Here is a 27,668-nt window from a genome sequence, read left to right as displayed (position 1 = left end):
TTCCTTAGCTTTTCCAATAACTCACTTCTATTCGACATTTCTTTCATGAATTTAGGGCGCAAAAGAAATACAATAAACAGCTTATTAGAACAAGTATCACTGCATAAAGATTCGAATAACAAGTACTAGTTTAGCTTATTGAGCAACTGCAACTTATCAAGTATCGACAATTTATCATGTACTTGTATGTTATCATGTGACGGTAATCGAAAAAAAAAATGAAAACTTATTTCAATATAGAGCCGACCTGGTCATATAAGAAATTTACTCAATTCAATAATAAGAGTCATAATTTCCCCAAGCAGTCAAAATGACTGCTTTTGGGCAATATAGGTATAACACATATATATATATACCGGAAATGAAGGAGGGGGAGGTAACTACAATTATTAATAAACGCATTCATATGTTGTAAAAAAAGTCACAAAATTCTAAGACATTGTGTCCTTATATACATAATTGTTTTTCTAATTGAAATTAAAAAACAGTCAAAATGACTTCCTTGGGCAGTCTAGTGTTAAGGCATTTAAAATCCACGACCTCACTGTTGTACGATCACAGAGCGTCTGGATGGGGCCTCTGGATGGTACAGTTGTTTCTTGTTCCCTGCACAGGCACCAGAGCAATGGAGCTGTCATTGCCCGCTGCGGGCAGCCGGAGGTCAGCTGGTGGGGCTGGCGAAATGCTGATGATGAGCACCTGGTGCAGTCAGTAGCCAAAGCTTGTGCCTCCAACTCCCGATCGAGTGGCAGCAAGCTGTCAGCTAGGAACAGTTCTCGAGACTTTCCCAATGCAGGAGACCTTTCTGATGTGGAGTTTGGTAAGGTGCTTCCTGGCAGCAATTTTTATAGCAGATGAGAACCTTTTCTTGAAATGGCCTTTTTCTTATAACACAGAATTTGTTTTATAGAAGAGAGCAAAGCTTCAATTGATGCGATTGTTTGAGGATTCATGGGTCTTGGCAATGAACAAGAAGACCCCTTATTTCAAACTTGGTTTAAGAGGACTAGAGTGGTGTTTTTGTTTTTTGTTTGTTTGTTTGTTTTTGTTTTGGGGGGTCTTTCTTGCCATAGTAACAGGAATGTATATGTAGTAGGGGACCTGCAGTTTCTCCAGACCATGGAGGAAAATTTCACCAGGCTTCATTAAAGGACAGCTGTTGTAGAAACAAGGTATAGGAGATTATAGGCAAAATAGAAAACAAAAAGAAGTTCTGGTTAGGGATTTCACTTAATTTTTTTATTTTATTTTTTTGTACCATAATATGTGTCTGGGTTCTTACTTTGCACAATTCTGGAAGGGACAGGTTCATTCAGTTTTTCCTCCCCACTCCTGATGTTCCTAGATTCTTCTCTGTCACATGCTTCAGGAGCAGAGAGTTTAGCCATCCAACCTCAGAAGCTTTTGATTTTGGATGCACGTTCTTATGCTGCAGCTGTTGCAAACAGAGCCAAAGGAGGAGGCTGTGAATGCCCAGGTGAGATGGACAGTGCTTTGTCCCCCAACATTCTTTCCTCGTGAGGCCTGTGCCCAACTGGGTCTTACTTCCTAATATGAAATGAAAGGCAAACCATGTTCCCCAGCCTATCTTGAGAGAGCCAGAGCTCGTTGGATTCTTGACACTATGCTCTTTTCATGGGAGAAGTGGAGGTGGAGGCACAGTGAAACCAAATAGTCCGCCTTCCTTGTGCCAGCCTTTAGGTGATAAGGAAAGTCAGTTCTCTCCCATAATAAGGTCTGTTCTTACTTCGAAGCGGCTTCTTTAGGGCTCAATTTCTCAGCCTTCTAGGAGCTTTGTGTTGCCTTTGACAAGTGGGTATGCTCATCACTTGTCTTACAGAAACTCCTCACATGGCTCCCACTTAGAAAACCTGGCTTGGAAATCGAAGCAGTAAATACAAAACTGTAGCAAAGTGCTTCTCTCCTAACCTCTGACGTGCCTACTGTTTGAATGCTGGCTTTCTCCAAAGAAGGAACCCTTTGGTGCTAGTTGTGTGCTGATGGAGCAAGTTGAGGCACCAAACTCCTTATTCAGATGGGATCTAGGCTGAGAATTACAAGCAGTGGTACTAAGGCGAAATTTGAATGCATGAAATGCATTGTTCTGCCAGGTTGTTTTCAGAGATTCCAGAGCTACAAGTTAGCGCAGGCCCAAGAAGTAAACCTGGGGGTGAGGGGAGTATATAGATCTTTTTATTTTTTATTATTCATGTTTTTTAAGTAATAGCTTCTATTTTATGTCAGTATCCTCACAAATCTAACCTTCCTCTTTGCAAAAACGGGTAAAATTTCAAGCACTATTTTCCGCTCATAATAAAGGACTAAGCTAATATAGGCTTCAAAACACTGCAGTTCCATTAGCAGCTGCAGTGGGTTTGTTTATTGCCATTTTGCTTCTTTTAAATTTGGCCATGTGGGCTTTAAATTTAACGTATTTGTGTTCTACTTCCTGTTTTTCTCTCCAGAGTATTACCCCAACTGTGAAGTTGTGTTTATGGGGATGGCAAATATTCATTCAATCCGGAGGAGTTTTCAGTCTCTGCGGTTGCTGTGCACACAGATGCCAGATCCGGGAAAGTAAGACCTTGGCCTTAGCTTTAATTTTGCATTGCCTTTTTTTTTTTTTTCAAATGAGTTCAGAGGTTCCTTCTATTTCTTGGTAAACTTTGGTTTTACTGTCAGTCTCTGTGGGTATTTTTTTCAGTGTTAGGAGCATGGCAGCATAAATGAGGAGCTGGGATTAAAATGTAGTCCTTTGAAAGGTTTAAAATGTGCACCACATAACAAACAGATGCCCTCAGAATGGAAGTATTGCTTTCTTGTTTTTTTCTAAAAACTCTTCCTTCTTTTCTACATTTGCTTTTGGCCCAAAGTAATTTAATTTTTTGGTTTCTGACATCCTGTAGTGACACTTGTCGGCTATGAACTGGGATGTTTTACCATGAAGAGTCAAAGTGTATTCATCGTGTTCTAAAAAGGGTTAAACTTTTTAAAACTTGCTATTAGGTCAATTCTTTTCACATAAGCTGATTTCTAAACTACCCTCTCTCATTTACTAAGGACATTACCATGATTTTTATTGCTTATTAAAAATGAATGGCTGGTGAAATAACATCCCCTCTTCCCAAGGGAACTGTTTGAATACAAGATAAATTAGGAGGAATGCTCTGTAAAACAAATATGGACACATAAATATTTAAAAGCCCCTGCTTTACATTTCAGGAAGCCAGAAATGGTGCCAAAGAGAATTTTCTCTTTTCTGGTATTTGTGCTGGAGCCTATAGCTGTTTTTTGGGTTCTATTTAGTAGACTCACGATCACATCAAGTTTTGCAGCCTTCTTTACTTGATTTATTAAATCAGATGGCTGCCTGAAGCACTTGTGCTAACTCCTGGTACCAAATGATTAAATTCATCACAATTGCCATCAGCCCAGAGGATGAAGCACTTGTCCTTGGGGAAAAGCCTGACGGAAGAAATGAGCTTGATGTTCTGCTTTGGGGATTAGCAGCTGGCATTGCTGTACACTCACAGAGCCCAGCCAGTAGCGCTCTCCTCAAAGGCGGGGCACAGAAAGGAGGACTCAGGAGATCTGTCACTGTATGACTTTGGCCAAATCTGTGGGTATCAGTTTTCCTGTCTGTTAAAATGAAAGGGATAGAATCAACACTACCTGATCTCTAATCTTCCATATATTAAAATTATAAAGCTATTTTTTTACCTTCACTGGAAGATACGTTTTTATTGATTTTTAGATTGTGAGGAAGGGAGAGAGATACACATTGATATGAGAGAGGAGCATCAATAGGTTGCCTCCCATATGCACCCCTCCTGGGAATGGAACATGCAGCCTAGATCTGTGCCTGACGAGGAATGAAATGCACAGCCCTTGTGGTGTACATAGGTGCTCCAGGCCGGGACAAGATCGTTTTTAAACTCGGTAAAAACGGTGTACTTAGCACTATGTTGGTCCAAATGAATGTCTGGGAAGGAAGGGGGTTTTTAAAGAAGGTAATCCTGCCTGGCCTGTGTTGCTCAGTGATTGAGCATTGACCTATGAACCAGGAGGTCATGATTCAATTCCCAGTCAGGGCACATGCCTGGGTTGTGGGCTCGATGCACAGTATGAGGCATGCAAGAGGCAGCCAGTCAATGATTCTTTCTCATCATTGATATTTCTATCTCCCTCTCCCTCTCTGAAATCAATAAAAATATAAAAAATAAAGTACAGAAGGTAATGCTTTATCTTTTTAAATTTTATTTTTCAATTACAGTTTTTACATTCAGTATTACTTTGTATGTATTTCAGGTGTACAGCATGGTGGTTAGAATACTTTACAAAGTGTTCCCCCAACTGTTCTAGTCCCCACCTGGCACCATACGTAGTTATTACAATATTATTAACTCTGTTTCCTCTGCTGTACTTCACATCCCTGTGGCTGTGTTGTAACTGCCGATTGTACTTCTTAATCCCGTCACCTTTTTCACTCCGTCCTTCAACCCCCCTCCAGCTTTGTCTTTGGCAACAAGCTATAATGCTGTGCTGACGCCTCCCTTGAGGAAAAATGAAGCTATGGCAGTGGTGGGACCAGCTGTAAATAAGCCTCCCAGCACTGGTGGCTGTGGAAGGCTGGGGCACGGTGTATTCCTACTCGTTTTAGAATAGGCAGGGAGTGTGCAGTCCCTTGGTTGGCCACTTCTGTAGTGCAGCTTCTCTGTCAGGCATGGACAGCACCACCTGGTAAGTATGAATAGTTTAGTCAGGTCAAGAGAGCCTCACACTTGTTCTCGGTTACTGTTTCTCCAGGGGCCAGGAAATAATGCAGTATTTTCTCTCCTATGTCTTATCTTTTAGTTTCTTCAAGACTCTGTGAGGAATGAGAATAAACAATTTATCCATTAGCAAAAAATGTGTTCGGGTCCCTCTTAGGAGATAGAATGTTTTGAGATTGAGTTTTGCTTTTTTGTTTGTTCATTTTTTTACCCATGATTTTCAGCTATGCCTGAGATACAGTGTCCGCCCTCTGAGGATCTAAGGTCTGATTGGTAGACCAAGCTAATCCATGTGAAATCAAAGCTTATGCACTACATTCTGTAGTCTGTTTACCTCCCCGCCTTGGATTATTCCAAAAAGTCACACTCATTCCCCCCGAGGTTTAATAGTTGTTTATAGTAGTCTTGGCAACAGCCCTCTCAGAGCCCCCTAGCAGAAGTACTTATTCCCTCCTCTGACTCAGTGTTTGAAGGGCTACACTGTGGTCTTAGTACAAATCTGATTGCATTTTGGAGAAATCAGAGAGCTTTTGGGGGCGGGGGGATGGGGGAAAGGGAGGGTGGAATTCATCACAAGAAACAAACTGTCAACAGTTAAAAGACAAGTGTGATCAGCTTGTGATTACTCTCAAGGGGCAATTCTTGTGATTTGATACTTCCTAAAGGCCTTTTGAAAAAAGGGTCTTGTGGATCCCGGCTGAATCCAGTCTCTGTTAAACGAATTTCCTGTACTTTTTTTTTTAAAAACTTGTTGGATAAAGTTGCTGATCATTAAATATAAATATCTAAATATCTTGTTTTACATCTCAGAAGTGGCTGTATTTTCTTCAAGAGAAGATTCCAGAACTATGTTTTTTTAAACTGGGTATATACCTATCACAGACTGAAAAATATTAAATATTAATTTTCTGGGAAATTAGCCATAAGATTTTTGAAACAAAAGGTGGTCCTATTGATGGCTGCCCTATTTCTAAGGCTCTCCTCTATTGCAGCGGTTGCCAGCCGGTGGTCCGTGAAGTCCAAAAGGTTGGCGACCACTGCTCTATTGCATAGTAGGGTTTGGGCATCATCTTTGTACATGTTTTATAAAGACACAGAGACAGGTTTTCTGTTTGCTCTGGCAATGTTTATTTGAAGGGAAAGTCTTTGGGAATCGCTGTTTAATTTGATGGGTATTTGGCATGACACAGTGACGTAATCAGAAGAGTCAGCATTCCCTTATCCCCTTCTGTTTTTATCTTTATAGTTGGCTCTCAGCTCTTGAAAGCACAAAATGGCTCCATCACCTGTCTGTGCTTTTGAAGTCGGCACTTTTGGTAGTGCATGCTGTGGATCGTGATCAGCGACCAGTGCTAGTGCACTGCTCAGATGGCTGGGACCGCACCCCCCAGATTGTGGCATTGGCTAAGCTCTTGTTGGACCCTTATTACCGAACCATAGAGGTGGGTGCATCCAAGGAGTAGGACTTGGTACTTCAGGGTGAGTGGGGGGCACATTAGAGGGTTTTATGATCAGTTTTGGTTGTGTGGATAGGTCTAATGAAAGTGAAATTTTCTTGTTTTAAATCATTGCTTTTATCTTGAGCTAAATTGTGGTGGTGCCTACCACAGTTCTTGCCTCTTAAATTGCGCAGATTTAGATAATAAAGTATTGAGAATATAGCATATTTTCCTTTGTATTCTACCTACTTGGAAAAGTTTTCCCTGCCCCACGAAAATGGGGTTTCTATAGAAGGATCTTGGTATACTTATGTCATAAATATTACCACAGTATTCTGTGGAGAAAGCTCTACTCTGAAATAACCTGCTGATGGCTTAAAGATGTAAGAAAAACCATAAATGTACCCTAAAATATATGTAAATCAGAGGTTAGGAAAGATTTTACAAACATTACTTTCTTTGTAGGTATAATATGAAAGACAGAAATTAAAAAGTAAAAAAGAAATTTAGGGGAAAATAGTGACTTTTTAAAAAATATATTTTTATTGATTTCAGAGAGGAAGGGAAAGAGATAGAAACATCAATGATGAGAGAGAATCATTGACCGGCTGCCTTTTGCAAGCCCCTACTGGGGATCAAGCCCTCAACCTGGGCATGTGCCCTTGACCAGAATCAAACCTGGGACCCTTCAGTCTGCAGACTGACGCTCTATCCACTGAACCAAACCAGTTAGGGCAAAAATAGTAACTTTCAGTCCTGACCAGTTTGGCTCAGTGGATAGAGCATCGGCTTGTGGACTGAAGGGTCCCGGGTTCGATTCCAGTCAAGGGCATATATCTTGGTTGCGGGCACATCCCCAGTAGGGGGTGTGCACGAGGCAGCTGATCCATGTTTCTTTCTCATGGATGTTTCTAACTCTCCCTCTCCCTTCCTCTCTGTAAAAAATCAATAAAAAATATATTAAAAAAATAGTGACTTTCATATAGTGAGTGAAAGAGGCTAAAAATATACATTAACTCAAAGGCTTAGTACCCTTTTGATGATTATGGAACGAAGTTGAGGGAATGGGGAAGTTGGCTTAAACCTATCTTATCAGGGATGCAGCCTTCGGCCTCGAGGCTGAATCCAGGGCTGCTTCTGATGGGCTTAGTGGGGGGCTGTTAAAGGGTTCACTGCTGGTGATACCAGGCCTAGGACTGTCACAGTCTGGACAGACAAGCACAAATGGTCTTTCTTGTGTGCTTCCCTGCAGGGTTTCCAGGTCCTCGTGGAGATGGAGTGGCTGGATTTTGGTCACAAGTTTGCCGATCGGTGTGGTCATGGGGAGAACTCTGATGATCTCAACGAGCGTTGCCCAGTGTTTCTGCAGTGGCTTGACTGTGTGCATCAGCTTCAGAGGCAATTTCCTTGCTCTTTTGAGTTCAATGAAGCATTCCTTGTGAGTTTGGGCATGTGGTTCTTTATTTTGGGGACCTTCTAAATTTGTGGGGTATCAATACAAATGGTAGTGGGCCATTTTCACTTGAATCTGTGTATCCTTTTTAGAATTTAAGAGGGGTCATCCTTTCTCCCATTTACAAAATTAAAACAACAGTAAAAGTGTTTATTCCTTGAATCTAGGTGTACTAGGTTTGTATAGTCTTGGAGTTGGTTTAAAGTGTAGTGGCTCTCATCACACTTTTCTTAGTCCTGCAGCCCCCTCTAGCTATTTCATTTCCTCACAGTAGAGCTCAAGTCTTCCACATTTACTATCTCAAAATCTTATTTTTCCATTTTCTCTTAAACCTACTCCAATCAGGTGTTCATCCCACTAATTTATCAGGGCCATTCTTATTAAGGTGCCTCGTGACCTTCATGTTGCTAATCTAGTGATAAGCTCTAAGTCTTCATCTTTTAAAAAATACTTAATTCCCATTTATTTAAAATTCCATCAGTCTGTGTACATTCATCTCTTTTTTTAAATTGAGGAGTAATTGACGTGTAACATAGTTTCAGGTAAACAACATAATGATTTGATAGTTGTGTATGTTGTGAAATGAGCACCACAATAATTCTAGTTGACATCCATCACCATACAGTTATTTTTTTGTAACAAGAACTTTTCAACTTTTAAATATGCAATTCAGTATTAATTAATTATAGTCATCATGCTGTATATTACATCTCCATAACTTATTTTATAACTAGAAGTTTGTACCATTTGACTGTCTTCATCTTTGAGCCATTAATATTTGGCAGTTCAATCACTTCTTTCTTGAAACAAATGACTTCCAGCATGCACTGTATCTTAGTTCTCCTCTACCTCATTAGCTGGTCCTTTCTGCTTCCTTTGCCAGTTGCTCTTTATCTGCCCAGTTCTGAATTTTGGAATGCCCCAGGCCCAGCCTGTAGGCTGCTTCTCTATCTGTATTTCCTCTCTTTCTTTTACATTCCAAATTTAGTCTGTCAGCAGATTCTGCAGCTCTGCTTTCAAAATACACCTAAAACCTGATTTACTGCTGTCTCCACTATTTCCACACTCGTCTAAACCATAACCTCCCGCCCCAATTTAAGAGAGTTAACCCAGCAGCCAAAGGGATCCTTCTAAAGCATAATACAGACCATGTTACTCCTCTGCTGAAAAACCTCCAACTTTCCATTTTACAAAGTAAAAGTAAAAGTCCTTAATGATGGCCTGCAGGTCTCCCTCAGAGGTTATCTGTGTAGCTTCATTTCCTGCCATTCTTCTTATGCAGTGTCCTTTAGTCATTCTGGCCTCCATCTGTTCCTCAGAAATCACAAGCATACACTCACCTTAAGACCATTGTGCTTGCTGTCACCTCTGCTGAGCATTTCCCTTCCAGATACCCACATGACCTCTTTTCATTCTGTCAAGTCTTGGGCCAGGAAGGCTGTCCCACCCTGCCCTGCCCCTCTTACTCTACCTTATTGTTGTCCATACCACTGGTCATTCCTCTTTCCCAACTAGAATAAGCTCTGTCAGGGTAGGAGAGCTACTTGATTATCCTATATAATAAAAACCTAATATGCTAAGTGTCCGGTTGTCCAGTCGGCTGTTCAACCAAAGCGTAATATGCTAATGATATGCTAAGGCCGCTCGACGGCTCACTATGACGTGCACTGACCACCAGGGAGCAGATGCTCCGACCGGTAGGTTAGCTTGCTGTTGGGGTCTGGCCAATCGGGACTGAGTGAGACAGGCCAGAGACACCCTGGAGCCCTCCCATGTTACCTCCCAAGCTGGCCAACTTCCCGCATCCTTCCCCGGCTACGATTGTGCACCGGTGGGGTCCCTCGGCCTGGCCTGTGTCCTCTTGCAATCCAGGATCCTTTGGGGAATGTTGGAGAGCCAGTTTCGGCCCAATCCCGCAGGCCAGGCCAAGGGACCCCACTAGTGCACAAATTTGTGCACCAGGCCTCTAGTTGATGTCTATCAGCCCTATAGAAACGTCTGGAGTATGTGAGATGCTCAGTAACCACTTGTTGAATGAAAAGCCATTTAGAAGTGTGCTCCCAGTTCAGACTTGGGTTGCACACTAACCTGCTCCTGTATGCAGTTTATATGCTCTGTCACTCTTGAGAGTGACTGTTAACTTAGGACCTCAGAGACTGTCGGGGAGGCAAGAGGAGTGGGTATGCCAATTATCTGTCTTTGCTCTTTTGATTTAGGAGTCATGGTGGTTGGGGTAGGCACTCTGAAATTGGTGCTGTTAGGAGGTTGCTATTGTGTGATTTTACTTGCTTCTCTCATTCTTACCGAGTGTGAACGGAAGTGCTCTCAAGGATGTCTGGGAAGAACTTTCCCCAGAGAATATGTACCTGTTGCTTGATTTTGCCTTATTGGACTCCCATAGGTGAAACTGGTGCAACATACCTATTCCTGCCTCTTTGGAACATTCCTGTGCAACAACGCCAAGGAGAGAGGGGAAAAGCATACTCAGGAACGGACATGCTCTGTGTGGTCGCTGCTTCGGGCAGGCAACAAGGCTTTCAAAAACCTACTGTATTCCTCTCAGTCAGAAGCCGTATGTATCCTTCAGTCTTTCCTCTCTGATCAGCAGAAGGAATTTATTGGTGGGGACATTTAAGAGCCTTTTTGAGTAGTAACTGTTTTCTCAAAGGCATCTCTGCGATCTCTGGATGGGTTGGTTCATGTTCTTCCTATCACTTTGTCCTGAGAGAAAGACCTGTTTTCTAGTGATGCTCTGACCTGCTTCTGACATTTTATTCAGGGTGGTCTGATTTCATATACATCTCTGCCACTGTAAACATGAATCTTTCCTGGCACCTCCGCCAGAGCTAACTTACTCCTAGCATGTTCTGTCCAATGAGTGGCAGAAGCACTGCAGTTGTCCCTGGGTGCCCCTGGTAGCTCAGAAGGAGCTGCCACCTGTCCCCCAGCATCCTTACATTGTCATCCGGTGGTGATATCCACAGCAGCGTCTGTTCCAGAGAGCAGAAACTGTATGACGTTAGCATGCGTGTCTTTATTTCTGTGCTTACATGGAGAATTGGCAGGCCCTCTAAGACTTTGTTCCTCAAAGGAACACCTTCTGTTAAGCAGAGAAAAGGAGGCAGTCACATCAGTGTGCTGATATATGGTAATGTGTCTTTTGTCAGAATGCATCTTAAATTCTAAAGAAGTTAAAAGGAGGCTAGTCAGAGGTTTTATTGCTTTGCTGGACTATTATTGTGCTTTTCACCACATTTAAGTAGAGAGGAAAGATTTGACGTAACTGCTTCTCTCCTTCACTGTGCCCGTTGGGGAAGTAACAATACAGGAAGAAATTTCCCTCCTTTTCACATGATTAATTAAAATGATCCTATAAAATAGGTCAGTGTCTTCTGAAGCCAAGTTTTTGTACCAGAGAACGGTCACCATGTAGTGAAATGACTCGCTTATGTAGAAAAAGCAACAAATTAAGCTGATGAGTCAGTCTTTCAGTAAATGTGACCTGAGAAATGGATTTTAAAAAAACCACTTCAAGTGTTCATGCTTACAGGAGCCTCGCAGGTGAAAAATGTTGCCAAAACTCGAATCTTATATAGGCCCTCTTGGGAAATAGACTTGTATCCACTGATGCTAATTTCCTTTGGAGATTTGCCAAAAACTGCTGGCTGTTCAAGCATGGTGCTTGTTCTTGACCTTTATTTCTAGACATCTCTAAAGGACTTATTGAAACCTGCGTCCTCTACTCTCTCTTCAGGTGCTGTACCCTGTGTGCCATGTGCGTAACCTAATGCTGTGGAGTGCAGTGTACCTGCCCTGCCCATCCCCGTCCACCCCTGTGGATGACAGCTGTGCACCATACCCAGCCCCTGGCAGCAGCCCTGATGATCCACTCCTGAGCCGGTGAGCCCAGAGTTGATGCCAAGGCCTTAAGTCTTGTGTGGTGTACTCCTGTTAGGATACCCAGGGTTGGTCAGAGATCCTGACACTGGCTGGCTCCACACATTTTCTTAGATCTCTGAAGTTCCTCAGGAAAGGCATAAGGGTTCTGGGCCGCTAGCTATACTTAAGGGCCTCATTGGGCCCTGCCACTGCATCCCTCTGCTGCAGGCACTGAGCAGTTTTTAGTGATGTTGTAAATCCTCTGGATTCCTTGTGACCCTCTGGCCTGAGTTTCAGCCACTGAATTAACTTTATTGAATTCAGACTGATAAAAAATATATTTAAAATGAGAGATATTAGGAAATTAGCAGCACTCACTTTCCTTTGCCAGTAGTTGAGAAACAGTATCATAAAGGATGACTTCTCTTTTTTTCTTTTCTTTCCTTTTTTTAAAATATGGAACGCTTCATGAATTTGCGTGTCATCCTTGCGCAGGGGCCATGCTAACCTCTGTATCGTTCCAATTTTAGTGTATGTGCTGCCGAAGCTAGCACAAGGACGACTTCTTAAAGTAGCATTTGCGACTAGCTTATTTGTATATTTTGGGCATGGGGTAGAGGGTGTGCAGGAGGAAGTCTGCAGACTTACAGAAGGCTTGGTCCTGGAGCTTTGCCTTTCTAGCAGTCTGAGCCTCACTTCAGAGAGGCCATAGCTCCTTGAGTAGTTATAATGGACCCAGTTGTGAAATGACAACCTGTTAAAATCTGTTGTTTCCTACTTTCCATCTGAGCAGCCTCAGAGTCTCATTTCCCCCACATTCCTTTGTTTTAGGCTACCAAAGACTAGATCATTTGACAATCTGACCACAGCCTGCGACAACACGGTGCCTCTAGCCAGCCGGCGCAGTAGCGACCCAAGCCTGAATGAGAAGTGGCAGGAGCACCAGCACAGGCGCTCCCTGGAGTTAAGCAGCCTGGCTGGTCCTGGAGAGGAGCCTCTTGATCCCGACAGCCTGGGCAAGCCAACCAAAGTGCTGGGAGGCGCAGAACTATCTGTTGCAGCTGGAGTGGCTGAGGGGCAGATGGAGAACATTTTGCAAGAGGCCACCAAAGAGGAGAGTGGGGCAGAGGAGACTGTCCAGAGGGGGAGCGTCCTGATGCAGGAGGTCACAGAGGAGGCTCTCTTAGAAAAGGAAAGCAGGGCGCAGGCCCCCGAGGACTCGGCCATTGTCTTTCCTCAAGCACCACAGCTGGATCCTGCTGTTCTGAGGAGCCCTCCAGGCATCGGCCTTCCTGACGAGCAGGGCGGGCACAGTGTTCTTCCCAGCTCTCTCCAGGAGCCCCCCATGGGAGAGGAGGTACTGGAGGTCCCTGTAGAACAGCCTCAAATAGGAGATATCGCAGAGGAGAGGGAGGAAGCAATGACTACAATCCCCGTTGATGAAAAAATTGGTTATGGTACCTCACAGTCAAGTTCTCCGCTGCTCTCCCAAGTCCCATTTGAGGGCAGAGGACCAAACATTGACAGCTCTTTGGACATGTTAATGGAAGATAAAGTGAAGTCGGAAAGTGGGCCGCCTCATAGACCTTTCCTGGTAAACAGTGGCAGGCTCAGTGGCAAGGACGTGCTTCCTCAAGCTGTGGAACCCAGGCCTCCAGAGAGGAGCCTGGCCGAGAGGCCCCAAGTGGGATCTGTGGTGCAGAGGACTTCCCCTGGCAGCACCCACAGCCCAGCACGTTCTCCTTGTGCCTTGCCTGTAGCTGAATGTAAAGAGGGACTTGTGTGCAACGGTGTCCCAGAGACTGAAAATAAGGCCTCCGAGCAGCCCCCAGGGCTTAGCACCCTCCAGGAGTACCCCACCCCCAACGGGCATTGCGCCAATGGGGAGGCTGGTAGGAGCAAGGACTCACTGAGCTGCCAGCTCTCTGCTATAAGCTGCAGCTCTGCCCACTTACACTCGAGGAACTTGCACCACAAGTGGCTACATAGCCAGACAGGGAGGCCATCTGCAACTGGCAGCCCTGACCAGCCTTCTCGCAGCCACCTGGACGATGATGGCATGCCTGTGTATACGGACACTATCCAACAGCGCCTGCGTCAGATTGAATCAGGCCACCAACAGGAAGTGGAGACCTTGAAGAAACAAGTCCAGGAACTGAGGAGTCGCCTGGAGAGCCAGTATCTGACCAGCTCTCTACGCTTCAATGGGGACTTTGGGGATGAAGTGGTGAGTATCCTGTGCTTCACAGCCACCCCGGGAAGCAGGGCACACTGAGGCTGGACACCCTTTGTGACTGGTGCATGGTGATTGTACAGATTTCTCAAAGAATTGGAAAGGCAGCATGCGAATGGCAGTCTGCCTCTTTCTTTTCTGCCTTGCTTACTTTCCACGGGGGTCCTCGTTAGCAGTTAGAATAAGGAAGAGAGCGAGCACTCATACGTGGTCAGTCAAGACTCTTTGGAGGGAGGACCATAGTTAAGGGCATAAACTCCTGGGCAGAATGACATTTGTAGGGTAATGTCAACTATTCCTATTAAATGGTAGTGCTTGTCCTATCCTGGTAGCACCACCCACCCACCTACCCACCCCACCTGGGCTGTACCGGCGCAGGTTTAGTTCTTTTTTAACAGATACATCTACTCTGTGGCAGGTGATGGCAGAAGAAATGGAGAAGTGATTGATTTCTAGCGCTGTGAAGTTAGCAATGATGGGGCCTGGTAACAAAGTGGGGGTACCTGAGGGGAGATTATCAAGGAGGCTCTCTCTTATTGTGTGTGCTAATGTTCAAGTACTCGGTGTTGACGGACAAGTGTGAACCTGGCTCTGAGGCAGTCAGCGTACATTAAAGGCGGGCTCATCAATGACTTTCAATTAAAACTGACTTCTCAGTTTTTCCTTCACACTAATGATGATTTCTCATTTTCCCAAGAGTCCTTCAGAGAAAGGAGGACAGGCCCAAAGCACTCAGTTTCAACACACAGATGTAAGTGGCAGGGCTGGATTGACAGGCCCACTGGAGCAGCTGACACAGTTCCCACTCCATCCTGGTCACTTCTGCCCCACTCACTTCCTGGAATCCAAGGCCCAGAATCACTGCACACAGCCTTAGACCTGTGTATCTCTTCCAGCTGAGCTCAACCCTGTCTCTGCACCTGCTCAACCCAGTTCTTGATGGCTGATGTACTGTACCTAGATTCGGCAGCCCTAACACCAAGGCCCACCCAAAGTCCCCAGTGCTCCCTCCTCTTTTCCAAGCCCTTTCTTCTTCTTCAGGAAGGAGACCAGGTTCATTCTCTTCAGCTGTGTTTGTTTGCCAACAGACTTCAATCCCCGACTCGGAAAGCAATCTGGATCAGAACTCTTTGTCTCGCTGCAGCACAGAGATTTTCTCTGAAGCCAGCTGGGAGCAGGTGGATAAACAGGACACGGAGGTACAGGCTCAGCCCCTGTTCTGAGTGCCATCCATGCAACTGTTTTGCAGTTCTTCTCCACCCCCATCCCTAACCCCTTCCCCTGGGCAAGGAATCACCTCATAGCACTCTTAGCCTTGAGCCTCTGTGAATCTCCGCGCCTGTGAATCCCCATGGATCCCATGGAGCCTAGAATTATTGAGCCAGGGAGACTCAGCGAGCTGGCCCTCTCTCCTCATTGCCTGTATGAACTGGAGCTTTCCCAGCTCTCATAGTGACCCAAGTTGCTGCTGCCTGCCATTTTATCTCAGGGGAGTTTGGAGTCCCCTCCAGGAAAATGATTTGGACGCCTTTCTTGTACTGCTGACATCAGACCTGCTGGTCTGGTGCCCCCAGAGACAGTATGGTCTTTGTGACTCTTGCTGCCCCCAGCATGGCTCTGCTGGCAACAGCTGGATTGCCCATTTCCTGTTACTAATCTGGCCCCATCTGTTTTACAGATGACACGTTGGCTCCCTGACCACCTGGCTGCCCACTGCTATGCGTGTGACAGCGCCTTCTGGCTCGCCAGCAGGAAACACCACTGCAGGTGCCACTTGGGGGTGTGGTGGGCCAGGGTGTGGGGTTGAGATTTGGTCCATGGAGCCTGTAGATGAGAGATGCAGGCATCTGGCTGGCTGTGTTCTGTCTTAAGACAGGCCCCCTGGTCCATAGGACTTCTAACTCATGCTTTGTGCCTCTGAAATTGGTGTTTGTAGAACTGCATTTGGTGTCTTTCTTCCAGTTCAGAATGATCATGACTGAATTTTGAAATGTGCAAATTATGTCCCTTTTTGTTTTGCTTCCTGGATTGGTGGAGCAATAGCCACCTCTCAAATCACCATTTCTTATTCCTCAAATAAAACTGCTTCCCATTCAACATGGCTGCTATGAGCACAATAGTTTTCCAGTTGTGGGCAGGGAACTTCATTTTTCCTATTTCTTATCCTATTTCCTGACCCCAAACTTGGTTTCCTTTTGCTAGTGGTGAGCAAAAGTAGCTGGGGATAGTAGCTGGACAGCGGAGGACAGTCTAATCCTTTAGGCTGACTTCTTCCTTCCTTCTTGGTTGGGTAGTGAGTTGCTACTGATGCTTTGCCCCACCTGGGGTGATGACTAGAGGATGGTCAGTGTTCTTGGTATAGGAAGTTTATATGAATCGTGGTATAGCTTACACACCCGAGTGATCCCAGACAAAAATTGGAGTCACCTCTTTGTCTAGTAATGATACTTCTAGGACTGTATGTCTCCCTAACCTGCACCCCAAGCCCAAATGTCTTTGGTTGGCTTCTCCTCTGAGCTCTTTCTCCCCTCCTTGCAGGGACACTGACCGTGTTGATCAAACGTGGTGAGCATTTGCAACAACCTGTCTGTGATGTCTGCATATCTACAATAACTTCACACTAACGCGCCATTTCCCCCTCTCCGCACTCATTGGGATGTAACCTGGGGCTGGGAGCACAAGCAGGCAGGTGGGCTTCCAGGAGAACCAAAGCAGCCAGCTGAGCAGACCATTAGGGCTGAGTCAGGCTGCAGCCCTGCACTCCCATCCTGACTGCACAGGTCAACTCCGCCATCTTGCTTGTGACAAGCGGTGCTTCAGCAGGTCTTGTGGGATAACCTGTTGGATTTTTAGAGTTTTTTGGGGGTGGCCAATCATTCTCTGAGATGCCAGAATAATGCTAATGACTTCTAAGTCAAACAGCATCACTGCTCTTTTTTTTTTTTTTTTTTTTTAAAGAGACCAGAAATGAACAGAGGTTGTCTTTCCAGAGAATTGTTTTAACATGAAAGACTTTAAGGGAAGACTCCACATAGGGTCTGTCAGGATCCCCCTGAAGTCAGATTGAAAAGCTTAACTGATCAAATTTATGTCAGGCTTTTGAGCTGAACTCTAGCAGGTGTGTTAAATAAATGTAACTATTCAGAAACAGATTGAGGTAATATTTCTGTGTAACCACAGGTTCTTGCTGACATGCTTTTCAGAACAGAGTTGTGAAGTACTGTATTCTAGAAAAAGTTTTGTGTGTTTTAGTTTTCTGTCCTTCCATTACCCTGTGTCTTTTCCTTTTGTGGTTTTTGTCCTGTAAGATATTCAGTATTCTCTCCTCTGTGCCTAGCTGGTCCTTAAACCAGTACTGGGTTTGCATTCTAAGGAACGTAAATGAAAAAACAGTGAGTGATGTTGGCTAAGAAGAATTTCCCTTTGCTGCTTTCCCCAAATCTTTGGCGAGCTGTGTTAAGCTCCTTGGAATCTCCTGTTCTTCGCTTATTGGGATTGGTTTGTCCTGTAAGGCCCATCAAAAGTGGGTTTGTAAGGTGGGCAGAAACACATCCTCTGCCAGTTCCTTTCCCGTTAGCTGTGAAGAGGTGTCTTGTTTGGGGGTGCAGAGGTGGGCTTTCAAGTGGAGGAGAGGGGAGGCATGAGGCCTGGGTACAAGTCAGGCCTTCAGGCAGAGTGGATAGTCCCCGGAGTTGCATGGGGGCAGGGGAGGGAGCCATAATTGACTGATACCTGTCTACTAAGGGCATGTGTGTTCATCTGTGTTCTTGTCATTTCACCCTGAGCATGTGTCTGTCACTGGTTGCTTGTCTCTGGCTTTGCATGCCGGGCGCAGAGCAGTCCTAGGTGGCAGCAATCTACTCTCCATGTTGCTGCTGCTGCCTGGGAGCCTCGGGGCAGTGGTCCTTTGGGCAAGGCTCCTCACTCCCCCGCTGGGCAGGGTACTTTCTCTCATCTGCAGGGCGTACGGGAGTTCCACTGGCCTCTGGCCTCTCTGTGATCACACGCTACAGAGAGGCTGTTGCCCAGGTGGGTGTGGCCACTGGATTTTTCTGGGCCAGGACTTACCCATAGATAGCAGCTGCTTCTGCCCTGGGCTCATTTGCTTTCACAGATCTCTCATGAGCAACATCCTCCTGTCGACCCCGTAACCTTGAGCCATAGTGATGAGGCTGTGACTGATAGGTAGGGATCCCCTCTCTGCTTGGCTTTTTCTTGGCTAGACAAATGCAAGTTCACTCTTAGAGGAGTCTCCAGCACATCTGAATTGCACACAACTAAGTCCTGTCTTCTGAAGTTGGTTCCCCCACCCATGTCTGCTACCAAAACTAATTTTGTTTTGTTTCTTCTCCTCACCTCAAGGAATTGTGGGAATGTATTCTGCTCCAGTTGTTGTAATCAGAAGGTTCCAGTTCCCAGCCAGCAGCTCTTTGAACCCAGTCGAGTATGCAAGTCTTGCTATAGCAGCCTACATCCCACGAGCTCCAGCATTGACCTTGAACTGGATAAGCCCATTGCTGCCACTTCAAACTGAAGCTACGTGACCTGGGGCAGGCAGAGGCCAAGCTGCTGTTCCTCTGACAGGCCCACGCAGCCTGGCAGACCGAGAGGCCCGTGCACTTTGGAATGGGGGCTTGGAACCACCTGTGCAGAGTGACAGAAATTTGGGATGTACCACTGGATTGTAGATTGATTTTTCTTTCCTGTTTTTTTTTTTTTTTTAAATCTCCCCTTTCCATGCTCCCCTGGTTGTCTTGAGGGGGAAAAAAAGGAAAAAAAAATTTAATGGACTACCAGAGATTGCCAGGCCCCATGTAACTGTAGAGCCGCCTGTTGTTAGGCGATGCTGAGGGTTGGCTTGGTTTCTCAGGATGGAAGGAGGCTGGTCAGAGTCAGGAGTGGAGGCCTGAGATAATGTATGGGGAAGAGCCAGTGCTAACATTTGTGACCTTCCTCGCACCACGTCAGAGCTAGCTGGAAGCATCTTCCCCTAAGAGCATTACCCTGGGTGCCCTCTCCCTCCTGCAAGGGACCAGTCCCACCTACAGACAGATGAGATTGGCTTTCGGGGGAAGGAAGGTGTATGTTGTTCTGAGGCAAGTGAGAGGGGAGGGGCTGGAGATGGGTGGTCAGCATGCTCTCCCCATGGGATTGTGTTTAACTTGATCTATGGCTCCCTTCGCCAGGCTGTGTCGTGCTTCCCATGCTTCCCACTCTCAGGCATAAACGTGCAGACTGGCCAGAGTGCTGTTGCTGTGGCCAAGGCCAAAGCCTGCCCTGAGCCCAGGCACCTGGTCCCCCAAACAATCTCGTCCTTGGCTAGCACATGGAAATCCAGACTCAGGGTTCCCAAAATCCCCCACTCCCAAAACAAACAAATCATGGACCTCCCCCTTAAGGGGTAGAATCAGCCTTTTAGAGTTCAAGCCTCTGGAAATGGGGCGTGTCCCATACAATCAGCCTTCCTCCTCCTGTGCTGCTGGCAGAGTGAGGGCCCACTCGGTGACTCTGCAGTCCTTAGAGAAGTGACACAGCCCGTAAGCAATTCAGGGCACCTCCCCTCAGTAAGCTTTGATGTGGTCCCAAAAGAGCCTTAAATCAAGAATATTTGTGGTGGAGGTGGGTATGGGGAAGGGGTGGAGAGTTTAGGTTTGTGCATTGTAATCTTGGTTGGCATCCATGTTTTGTGCCTGCCCTCCCTTTTGTGGGTAGGGCCACGCTTGGGTCTGCTAAAGCTGCTAAGTGGTCACAAGGCGGATTGTGGTGAGTGGTGGGGATGAGACCAGGGAACTCCTCTGATGCTTTCTGGAAGCAGTTCCCTGTTCCAAGACAAGCTCTGTCTCAGGAAGGTGGCTCCTGTGTGTGCCTGGACATGGTTAAGATGGGGCCCAGAAGCCATCCCTGGAGCAACCAATCCAGGCAAAGCCAAGAGCACCTGAGCACGAGCCCGACTTCCCAGTGGCAGCAGGTTGCGGAGTTTGAATTTCGTGAAACAGGGTGTCGTTCTCCACACTCTGTGTGGTCTTCCCGTGCAGATAGGGAGAAGTCAGTCTAACTGATATTGTGCATTTCTTAGTGACAGGTGCCAAGAGGTTATGATACGGGTTTCTTGGGTCTGATGTACAGTGTGAATAAATGCTTGCAGCTCTTAGCCCTTTTTTGATCAATGAAGCACTTTTTTAATATTTTCCTTTGTATGTAAAGGAGGAGCCGTAACTCTCCGTAGCTGTACATATAACCCCTTTTTCCTAAAGAGGAGTCCGTCAGTGCTCCTATATTTTTCATTTTTTGTCAAAGCAAGAAGTAAATACTTTAGAACTGTTAAATATATAAATAAAGTGAATAAAGTTTAGTGTTCCGCATGGTAGCGTTTGCTAACACGTTCCGATTTTTTCCTTCTGGTTTATCCCCTCTTTATCCCTTTTCCATCTTACACAGAAGCAGTTTGAAGTGCTGCTGGGAACCTGGACTTGGGCAAAGGAAAACTAGATTTCAACTCTGGACCTTGGCAAGGAACTGTACCATGATGCCCAAGCACTGAAACACATTTTCATGGTGGTTTTGCCCCTAACATTAGCTTCCAAAGCTAAAAAAGAAGCAGCCAGGCTCCGTAACAAGCAAGTGGTTCTTCCTCATCTGAAGAACTGAGCATCAATAGTAATTAAAACTACCTCTGGCTTCCAAGCTTTTTTTTTTTTTTTTTTGCTGCTGCTCTGATTTCAGGGCACCCCTACCCAGTGGAGTGAAAGATGTTGGGGGGGGAGGATGGCTAGCTGGTTTGTTCTGTGATTACAGCATCAGCCCGGGAACTGAAGAGTCACAGGTTCAATTCCAGTCAAGGGTATGTACTTTGGTTGCAGGCTGGATCCCTGGTCCCAGTTGGGAAGCAACCAATCCACGTGTCTCTCCCCCTCCCTTCCACTCTCTAAAAATCAGTAGGGGGGAAAAATCTAGTGAGGACTAACAGAAAAAGGTAGTGCTTTTGTCTGTTATTGAATGAGAGACTTTAGACAGAAACTGAATGGGATGTGATTGGATTATGTGTCTAACTCTAGGGGTCTCTTTCCTCCCTCCACAGAGGGGGAACCTGTTTCTTAGGTATGCAACCAGCCAGCAAGGCCATAGCTTCTAATCACGTCTTGGCTACTCTTCCTCTTCACAGAGAGGAGATTGTCTTTCCCCGTGTGTCACTGTTACGCAGTTCGTCCCTCGGGAAGGCTGGTGTGGAGTGGTGCTCAGCTCTGGGGGCCCCAGCCCACTATCTCCATGCTGTGCTGGTTGGGCTTTGTTGAAAAGGGACCTGCTCAGAGGGCCTTAACTCTGAGGCAGGCTTTCCAGGGTCAATTTCTGGATAAATGTTCTCTCTGCCTAGAACACATGCACTTAAAAGCAGCTCAGCTGGTTCTAGTGTGAAAGCTGCAAGTGCCTTCCACCCACGTTTGAGAATTGGCCTGTCTTCTGGGAGGAGAAGCTGCTGTCTCAGCTGCCTTCAGTCCAGCACGGAGCCCACCAGTCTGTGTTCAGACCAATTTGTAAAAAATCTGTCTCATAGCCAAGGTGTGTCTACACACAGCCCCTACTGTTTCTGAGGTCTAATGGCTTAATCCTCAGTGAGTTCAAACACCAACAGAACCCAGCAAGGCTGTTGATGCCACAGGCGGAGAGCTGCAGAGACCTGCACAGCGTGGGTTGAAGGCAAGGACTTGCCCCGTGAAGGTGGCTGTATGTGGAGAATGGGTCAAGGACAAGGCCAGCTTTCTTCAGGCCGTCCATCATGTGGAGGAACTTGGTCTGAAGGAATGGGGCAGTACCAGCAACTCAGCTGCTCTGAGTTTTCCTATCCTGGTACTCATTCAGTATTTCCCTTCTTTCTATACTTTGGCCTCCTTATCCCAGTCCCCAAAATGATAGGGCTGCCTTAATCCACTGGGTTTTTCTAGTGAGGATGTATAGAAAATTATTTCTTCAGTAATTTTGCTAATATGCTCCCTGTTCATTCTTATGTTAACAAAGAATATTCTAAGAATTAAAAAGGTACTGTGGCAGATTTAAAGGAGAATGAACAAAGTGGAAATTATTTAGGATTTGTTAAGTAATTTCTAGCTATCAAAGAATATCAAGTGGGAATTAAGATTACAGGCAATTGTCCTTGGTATACTTGGCTGCTGCACATTGAGAGTAGGAGATCCGTGCCTGCTGAAGTTGTTAACCCTAGCCCTGACCTCTATTGACCCTTTAAGAATGAAAACTGATTTAAAGGTGCTTTCTCAGGATTTCATTAGCTGGCTTGAGTGACCTGTCCCCAGCTGCACCACCCGATTGCATCAGCGGAGATAGGGCTAGTAGCAGGGTTAAAAAAAGGGCCTGGGCTCTAATAACCAGAGGTTGCAGGGCCCTGACTCTCCATCGGAACTTTGCATAACATAGCAGGAGTCCCAGCTGCTTAGTTACATTTTCTAAGAACATGTGTTCTAAGCTGAGTTACTGACAAGATTTCTGGAGGCAGGAGTAGGAGGCAGCCCTCCTAAGCCTCTGACTCCAACATGTCCTGAGCACATAACCAGCACCAACCCTTTGTTCCCCTCCTGTGTGTACAGTTCAGTCCATGCAGACACCAGCTGCCAGCCCCAGTCAAACAGGCTCTTTCTAGGCTCAGACAGAGGCAGGAAAGGTATGGGAAGGGGAAAGGGCACCCTCTAAAATGGGAATTAAAAGTTTTAAATGCTGCTCTTGTATTTTATTTACCACTTAGTCTTTTGATTCATACCTGAGTTCTTAGTTAACTTTCTTATAGTGCTCATAACAGTTGCATTTCAGTTGTATTTTCAGTGACACTTGTTTTATATTGGCATTTAAAATTGGCCTTTAACTGCCTCCCGATTGATTTATAAGATTAAAAGAAAACAAACATGTAACCAAGGGGACTTGGATGCTGTTACGAAATACAGTGTTGCTTCTGACAGTAAGTGCCTGCCTATTGTAATAGCACTGATTCTGCTGTAGCCTCAGTGACCATTTAAAACTAAATAAATGTGTCATTTTCACCCACAGACAGCTGTTTAGCCCCTGGGTTCAGGTTCTCTAGTCAATGCTGTGACCAGTGTGTGGGATAGGAGGGGATCCATCAGCTCAGCCCCTTAGTCTGTCTGGGAGATAGATGGCCTGGGGAAGGGGCAGCAGGGGGTATGGAGTACTGACTTAGAGGTGGAGGGCCTTAGATTAGTGTCATGTTTTTCCTGCTGTTCTGTCAGGCCTCATGGGGAGGGAGCCCCCAGGCCTATTGAGTATTAGGCTTCCAGGTGAAATCTGACTTGAAGAAAGGTTTTGGTGTTCAGAGTCACTGATTTAGTCCAACCTCCTGGTTTCTGTTGAAACTGAGGCTTAGGGCATAGCAAAGACTCACCCGGGGTTACCAATGAATAAATAGCAAAGTTTGAATTAAAAATTCTTTCCTGACCCCTCCCCCTCAGTGTTCTTGTGCTTCTAGAAGACAGCGAAGACAGCCTTAGATAAATAGTTACTTTAACTTAGTCCTCTTTGAGTTAGCCAAGCCAGAAATCTTGGAAAAGAGCTTAGTTGTTACTAAAATCAAAGGTTTTGATATAATCCAGTGTTTTGGGTTTTCCTTTTAACCTTTCAAATACATAAAATATATTACTAGCATGAACTGTCTAAGTTCAAGTCAAAACACTGTCCTAAATCAGTGAGGTTGCAAGGGGGGCATTTTTGACTAGTGCAAATGGATAGTTGTGAACTATCTTAGCATCCAATGTATTTCTGAATTTGTATGATATGGAGAAAAATCCTGACTGTATATAGAAAATCGGTTGCAAATGGTAATAGTCACAGCTTGCCTGCAATCTCTGGTTATTATTGACAAGACTGAAGTAGATGCTTGATAAAAACGGGTTAATAGAATATCCAACACCTGCTTTCAGTCTTTACCCTTCACATATCAAGTAAGAATCATCCAATGGTTATAATCACTAAAATTATTTTATGGTGAAAGCCACTAGCATGGGGTTGCAGCGGGGCTGGTGATCACAGCACTGAACCAGAGCCCCAGATCAGCGACCCTGAGAAGCCCACATAAGCACAGCAACGAAGGCCTTACTGTGAGGTCTCAGGCAGCCTAAGTGAATGCCCGTTCTGCACCTGCATGTGCATATTAAAGATGATTTTTAATATTTAAAATTACATTTGAAGCAAATGTCTGCAGAGAACCCCTAAAGCACTGCCTCAAAAACACTAGTTTGGTGGAAAGAACCTGTTTCTCTCTGTCTCTCCCCATCCTTTCCACTCTCTCTAAAAATCCATGGAAAGATATCCTCAGGTGAGTATTAACAACAACAACAAAAAGCTATTAAATGTCTAGGGAAAAACCAACAACAAGGAAAAAAATTGGCCCTACGTTACACATAGTCTTAGGAGAAAAAAACACCATTAAAAACGTTGGTAAATTGGTTTTCCTAAAAATTAGAGATCATCAAAAAAAACACTTTCAGGAAAAGACAAGCCACAGATGCAAAACACATTTAGGATAAAGAACTTATATCCAGAATATATAATCAACTCTTATAATTTCTTAAGATAAAACAGCCCAATTTAAAAGTGAATGAAAGATTGAACATACACTTGACTAAAGATGTAAAAATGGCAAATAAGCATTAGAACAGATGCTCAGCATTATTAATCACTAACAAATACAAACGAAAGCGACGAGTTACCCTGTAAATGGCTAAAACAGGGAAAGACTGGCAGTACTAAGTAGTGATGAGGATGAGTAACAACTGGACACTCATACTTGCTGGTGCAAATAAAAAATGGCAAAGCCATTTGGAAAAATCTAGGCAATTTCTTAAAAACATTCTTACCGATGTGACACAGGATCTGCTTTTAGGTGTTTACCCAAAAGAAACAAAAACATGTTCATACAAACACCTGAATCTGAATATTCATAGCACTTAATTCATAACAGCCCCAAACTGGAAACAACCGAAATGTCCAATGAAAAACTAACAAAAAAACAACCACCACCCAATGTCCAATGATTGGTGAATGGATAAATCATGGTACACCCATACAATGAAATATTACTGGGCAATAAAAAGGAACAAACTACATGAATCGACATGGATGAATTGCAAAAGCACTCTGATAGGTTAAAAAAAAAAAAGGCAGGAACAAAAGAATGCATAACATTCCACTTACATGACATCTGGAAAAGGCACAATTATAGGGATGAAAAAAAGATCAGCGGTTGCCAGTGACTTAGAATGGGGAGAGGATTTGACCAGAAAGAAGCATGAGAGAACTTTTCAGGGTGACTAAAAAGTTTTGATCTTGATGTGGTGGAATACATTTTTCAAAATTCATAACTGTATACTTATAAAGAGTGAATTTTATTGTATATAAATCATACTTCAATAAATCTGACTTTTAAAAATAAATTTCAAAGTTAAAACAAAAGTTCAGTACCTTGCAAACAAAGTATTCCCTTTAAGAACGGCCTGATATAGAATAAGATGTAGAATGATGTGTTGGGTGAAGTAAATTGGAAACAAGAATGAAAATATTATCTCCTATATCCATGATTTCTACCACTTAGATTTAGAAGGATGAAGAGGAAGAGACCTATGCCAAGGTGTAGCCCAAGGCATGACTTCTGAGTTTTTCTGCTTTCCTATGACTTAGCAAATAAAAGGCATTCATTAAACGCCTGTGGAAATGAACTTATGCTTGGTCCTGAGGGACATGTGGCCTAATTAAAACTGTGGGCATGGTAGATTAGCTAGCTCAACATGAATGATCCCCAAGATCACCTTCGGTGCCAATAATTCAGCAGAAGCACTCGTGTAAGATGTGGAAAAACTGTTATACTCATGGTTGTGGTTTATTACAATGAAAGGATACACATTGGAGTCAACAAAGGAAAGCCATATAGAACAAAGTCCAGGAGAAAAAGAGGCAGGCTTCAGTTGCACTCAGACCTCTCAGACATACAGAATACTCCACCAGAACAGACCATCTCAAAAGCATATGGAACATTCTCCAGGACAGATTACAGAACAAGTCTTAAGAAATTTAATAAGTTGAAATCATACCAAGTATATTTTCTGATCATATGGATAAAACTAGAAAGCCATAGCAAAAGGAAAACTGGAACGTTCACAAATATGTGGAAATTAAACAACACACTTGAACAATCAATGCGTCAAAGAAGAAATCTCAAGGGAAATTGAGAAATATCTTGAGACAAATAAAAACAAGAAAGGCTAAGAATCTGGTAAATGATTCCAAGGATGATCAAATTTAGTAAAAAGAATAGAAGATTTGTTTCCAATGCAGTGATTCTAATCCAAATCTTTCCTAGAACTTTATGCTATCAGTCACTTCTTACACTATATCTGCAGTTACTCTTTGCTACAAGATTCTTCCGTTTACCAATATGGGTGTCTCTCCTCCAATGTAATCATCCTTGCATTTGGGGGAGGGGGGGAATTTTACTGGTTAGCGTGAAGACAACGATTAAACCATATTTAGAAAGAAAAAACAGTACAGTTTAAATCAGAAAGGGGACTGCTCAGTTGGGATGTTTCTACAGTAATCAAGGTAAGAAGTAACCAGGACCTGAGATAGAGTGGTGACATGAGAATGAAAGGAGGAAATAATGCCAGAAAAGTTATGTAAGTAACACTACTAAATCTCAGCATGTGGGACAAAGGGAAAAGGAAGAATAAAAGAGAATGGGTTCACCCTAGCTGGGGGCTCAATTAGTTGGAACACATCCCAATACACCAAAGGTTACAGGTTCAATCCCTGTCAGGGCACAGGAATGGGTAAAAAACAAATCTCTCTTTTCCCTCCTCTCCCTTCCTCTGTTTAAAATCAATACCAAAAAAATTAAAAAGAGAATGGTTTTCAAGCAGACTTCTATAGCCACCCATAACAAATAATACAGGCCCTAGCCAGTTTTGCTTAGTGGATAGAGCATTGGCCTGTGGACTGAAGGGTCCCAGGTTCATTTCTGGTCAAAGACACATGCCCAGATTTCCAGTTCCATCCCCAGTAGGGGGCGTGCAGGAGGCGGCTGATCAATGATTCTCTCATCGTTGATGTTTCTCTCTCTCTCCCTTCCTCTCTGAAATCAATAAAAAATATATTTAAAAAACACAAATAATACAGATTTTAAAAAATGTTTATAGAGAGAAAGGGAGAGGGAGAGCTAGAAACATCAATGATGAGAGAGAAACATCGACCAGCTGCCTCCTGCATGCCCCCTACTGGGGATTGAGCCTGCAACCCTGGCATGTGCCCTGACCAGGAATAGATGCTCAACCACTGAGCCAAACCGGTTGTGCCAAATATACAGATTTTATAAAATTTGTTCAGGAAAGTCACTAAGCAAATAAATAGCAACAACAAGCTCTGAAAAGGCAGGGGATCTGATTTCCAGAATTGCCACACTATATTTTAAATATCAAGTTTTCAATAAAAATTACAAGATATGCAAAGAAACCAGTATCACACACACATACACACTCACACAGTCAAGAGAAATTACTAGACAAAAATGTTAAGCTCAATATGTTCAAATAAGTAAAGGAAACCAAGGACTAAAGAATGAAAGAAAAATATGAGAATAATGGTTTCAAATAATGATAAATGGAAAAATAATATGACCAACAGAAAAAGGAAATTGGAGTGCATTTTTTCAAAAATCAACTCCACTGTGCATAATGTGAATATATCCCAGTTAATTGCTTTGAAACTATTTTGGATTCTTCCAATAACATATGTGCATTTACTCAACTGTGTTGATTAAACATGTCCTAAGTCTAGGCAGGTTATTGATAAGGTCACACTTCGGATTCTCTCATTGCCTCTTACTA

General features: G+C 44.2%; 2 protein-coding genes and 1 non-coding gene across 11 annotated transcripts in view; 2 read left to right on the top strand and 1 right to left on the bottom strand.

Moving 5' to 3' along the window:
- MTMR3 (myotubularin related protein 3) overlaps positions 1-20,138 on the top strand; it is a 79,815-nt gene extending 59,677 nt beyond the window's left edge. For 4 of the 9 annotated variants that reach the window (XM_036353727.1, XM_036353728.1, XM_036353726.1 and 1 more), the window contains 13 exons: positions 615-820; positions 1,346-1,477; positions 2,466-2,577; positions 6,019-6,214; positions 7,464-7,649; positions 10,066-10,236; positions 11,419-11,564; positions 12,375-13,770; positions 14,474-14,527; positions 14,865-14,975; positions 15,455-15,543; positions 16,315-16,341; positions 18,139-20,138. In XM_036353727.1, coding sequence (XP_036209620.1) covers positions 615-820; positions 1,346-1,477; positions 2,466-2,577; positions 6,019-6,214; positions 7,464-7,649; positions 10,066-10,236; positions 11,419-11,564; positions 12,375-13,770; positions 14,474-14,527; positions 14,865-14,975; positions 15,455-15,543; positions 16,315-16,341; positions 18,139-18,310 — 2,998 coding nt within the window. In that variant the 3' untranslated portion in view covers positions 18,311-20,138. The remainder of the gene's footprint in view (positions 1-614; positions 821-1,345; positions 1,478-2,465; positions 2,578-6,018; positions 6,215-7,463; positions 7,650-10,065; positions 10,237-11,418; positions 11,565-12,374; positions 13,771-14,473; positions 14,528-14,864; positions 14,976-15,454; positions 15,544-16,314; positions 16,342-18,138) is intronic. The other 5 variants (XM_036353730.1, XM_036353732.1, XM_036353731.1 and 2 more) reach the window with 5 other exon arrangements.
- On the bottom strand, positions 11,994-12,097 carry LOC118678669. Its single transcript, XR_004974963.1, has one exon. It is a non-coding gene; the product is annotated as a U6 spliceosomal RNA (small nuclear RNA).
- A 156-nt stretch (positions 20,139-20,294) lies between the features above and the next one.
- Positions 20,295-27,668, top strand: part of HORMAD2 (HORMA domain containing 2) — a 66,321-nt gene continuing 58,947 nt past the window's right edge. The window contains exon 1 of the mRNA XM_036353738.1: positions 20,295-20,433. The gene's annotated coding sequence lies outside the window, so the exon portion shown is untranslated. The remainder of the gene's footprint in view (positions 20,434-27,668) is intronic.

Source organism: Myotis myotis, unplaced genomic scaffold (assembly GCF_014108235.1).
Source record: "Myotis myotis isolate mMyoMyo1 unplaced genomic scaffold, mMyoMyo1.p scaffold_m19_p_20, whole genome shotgun sequence".
NCBI classification, from domain to species: domain Eukaryota; kingdom Metazoa; phylum Chordata; class Mammalia; order Chiroptera; family Vespertilionidae; genus Myotis; species Myotis myotis.
This window is presented reverse-complemented; position numbering and strand designations above follow the sequence as displayed.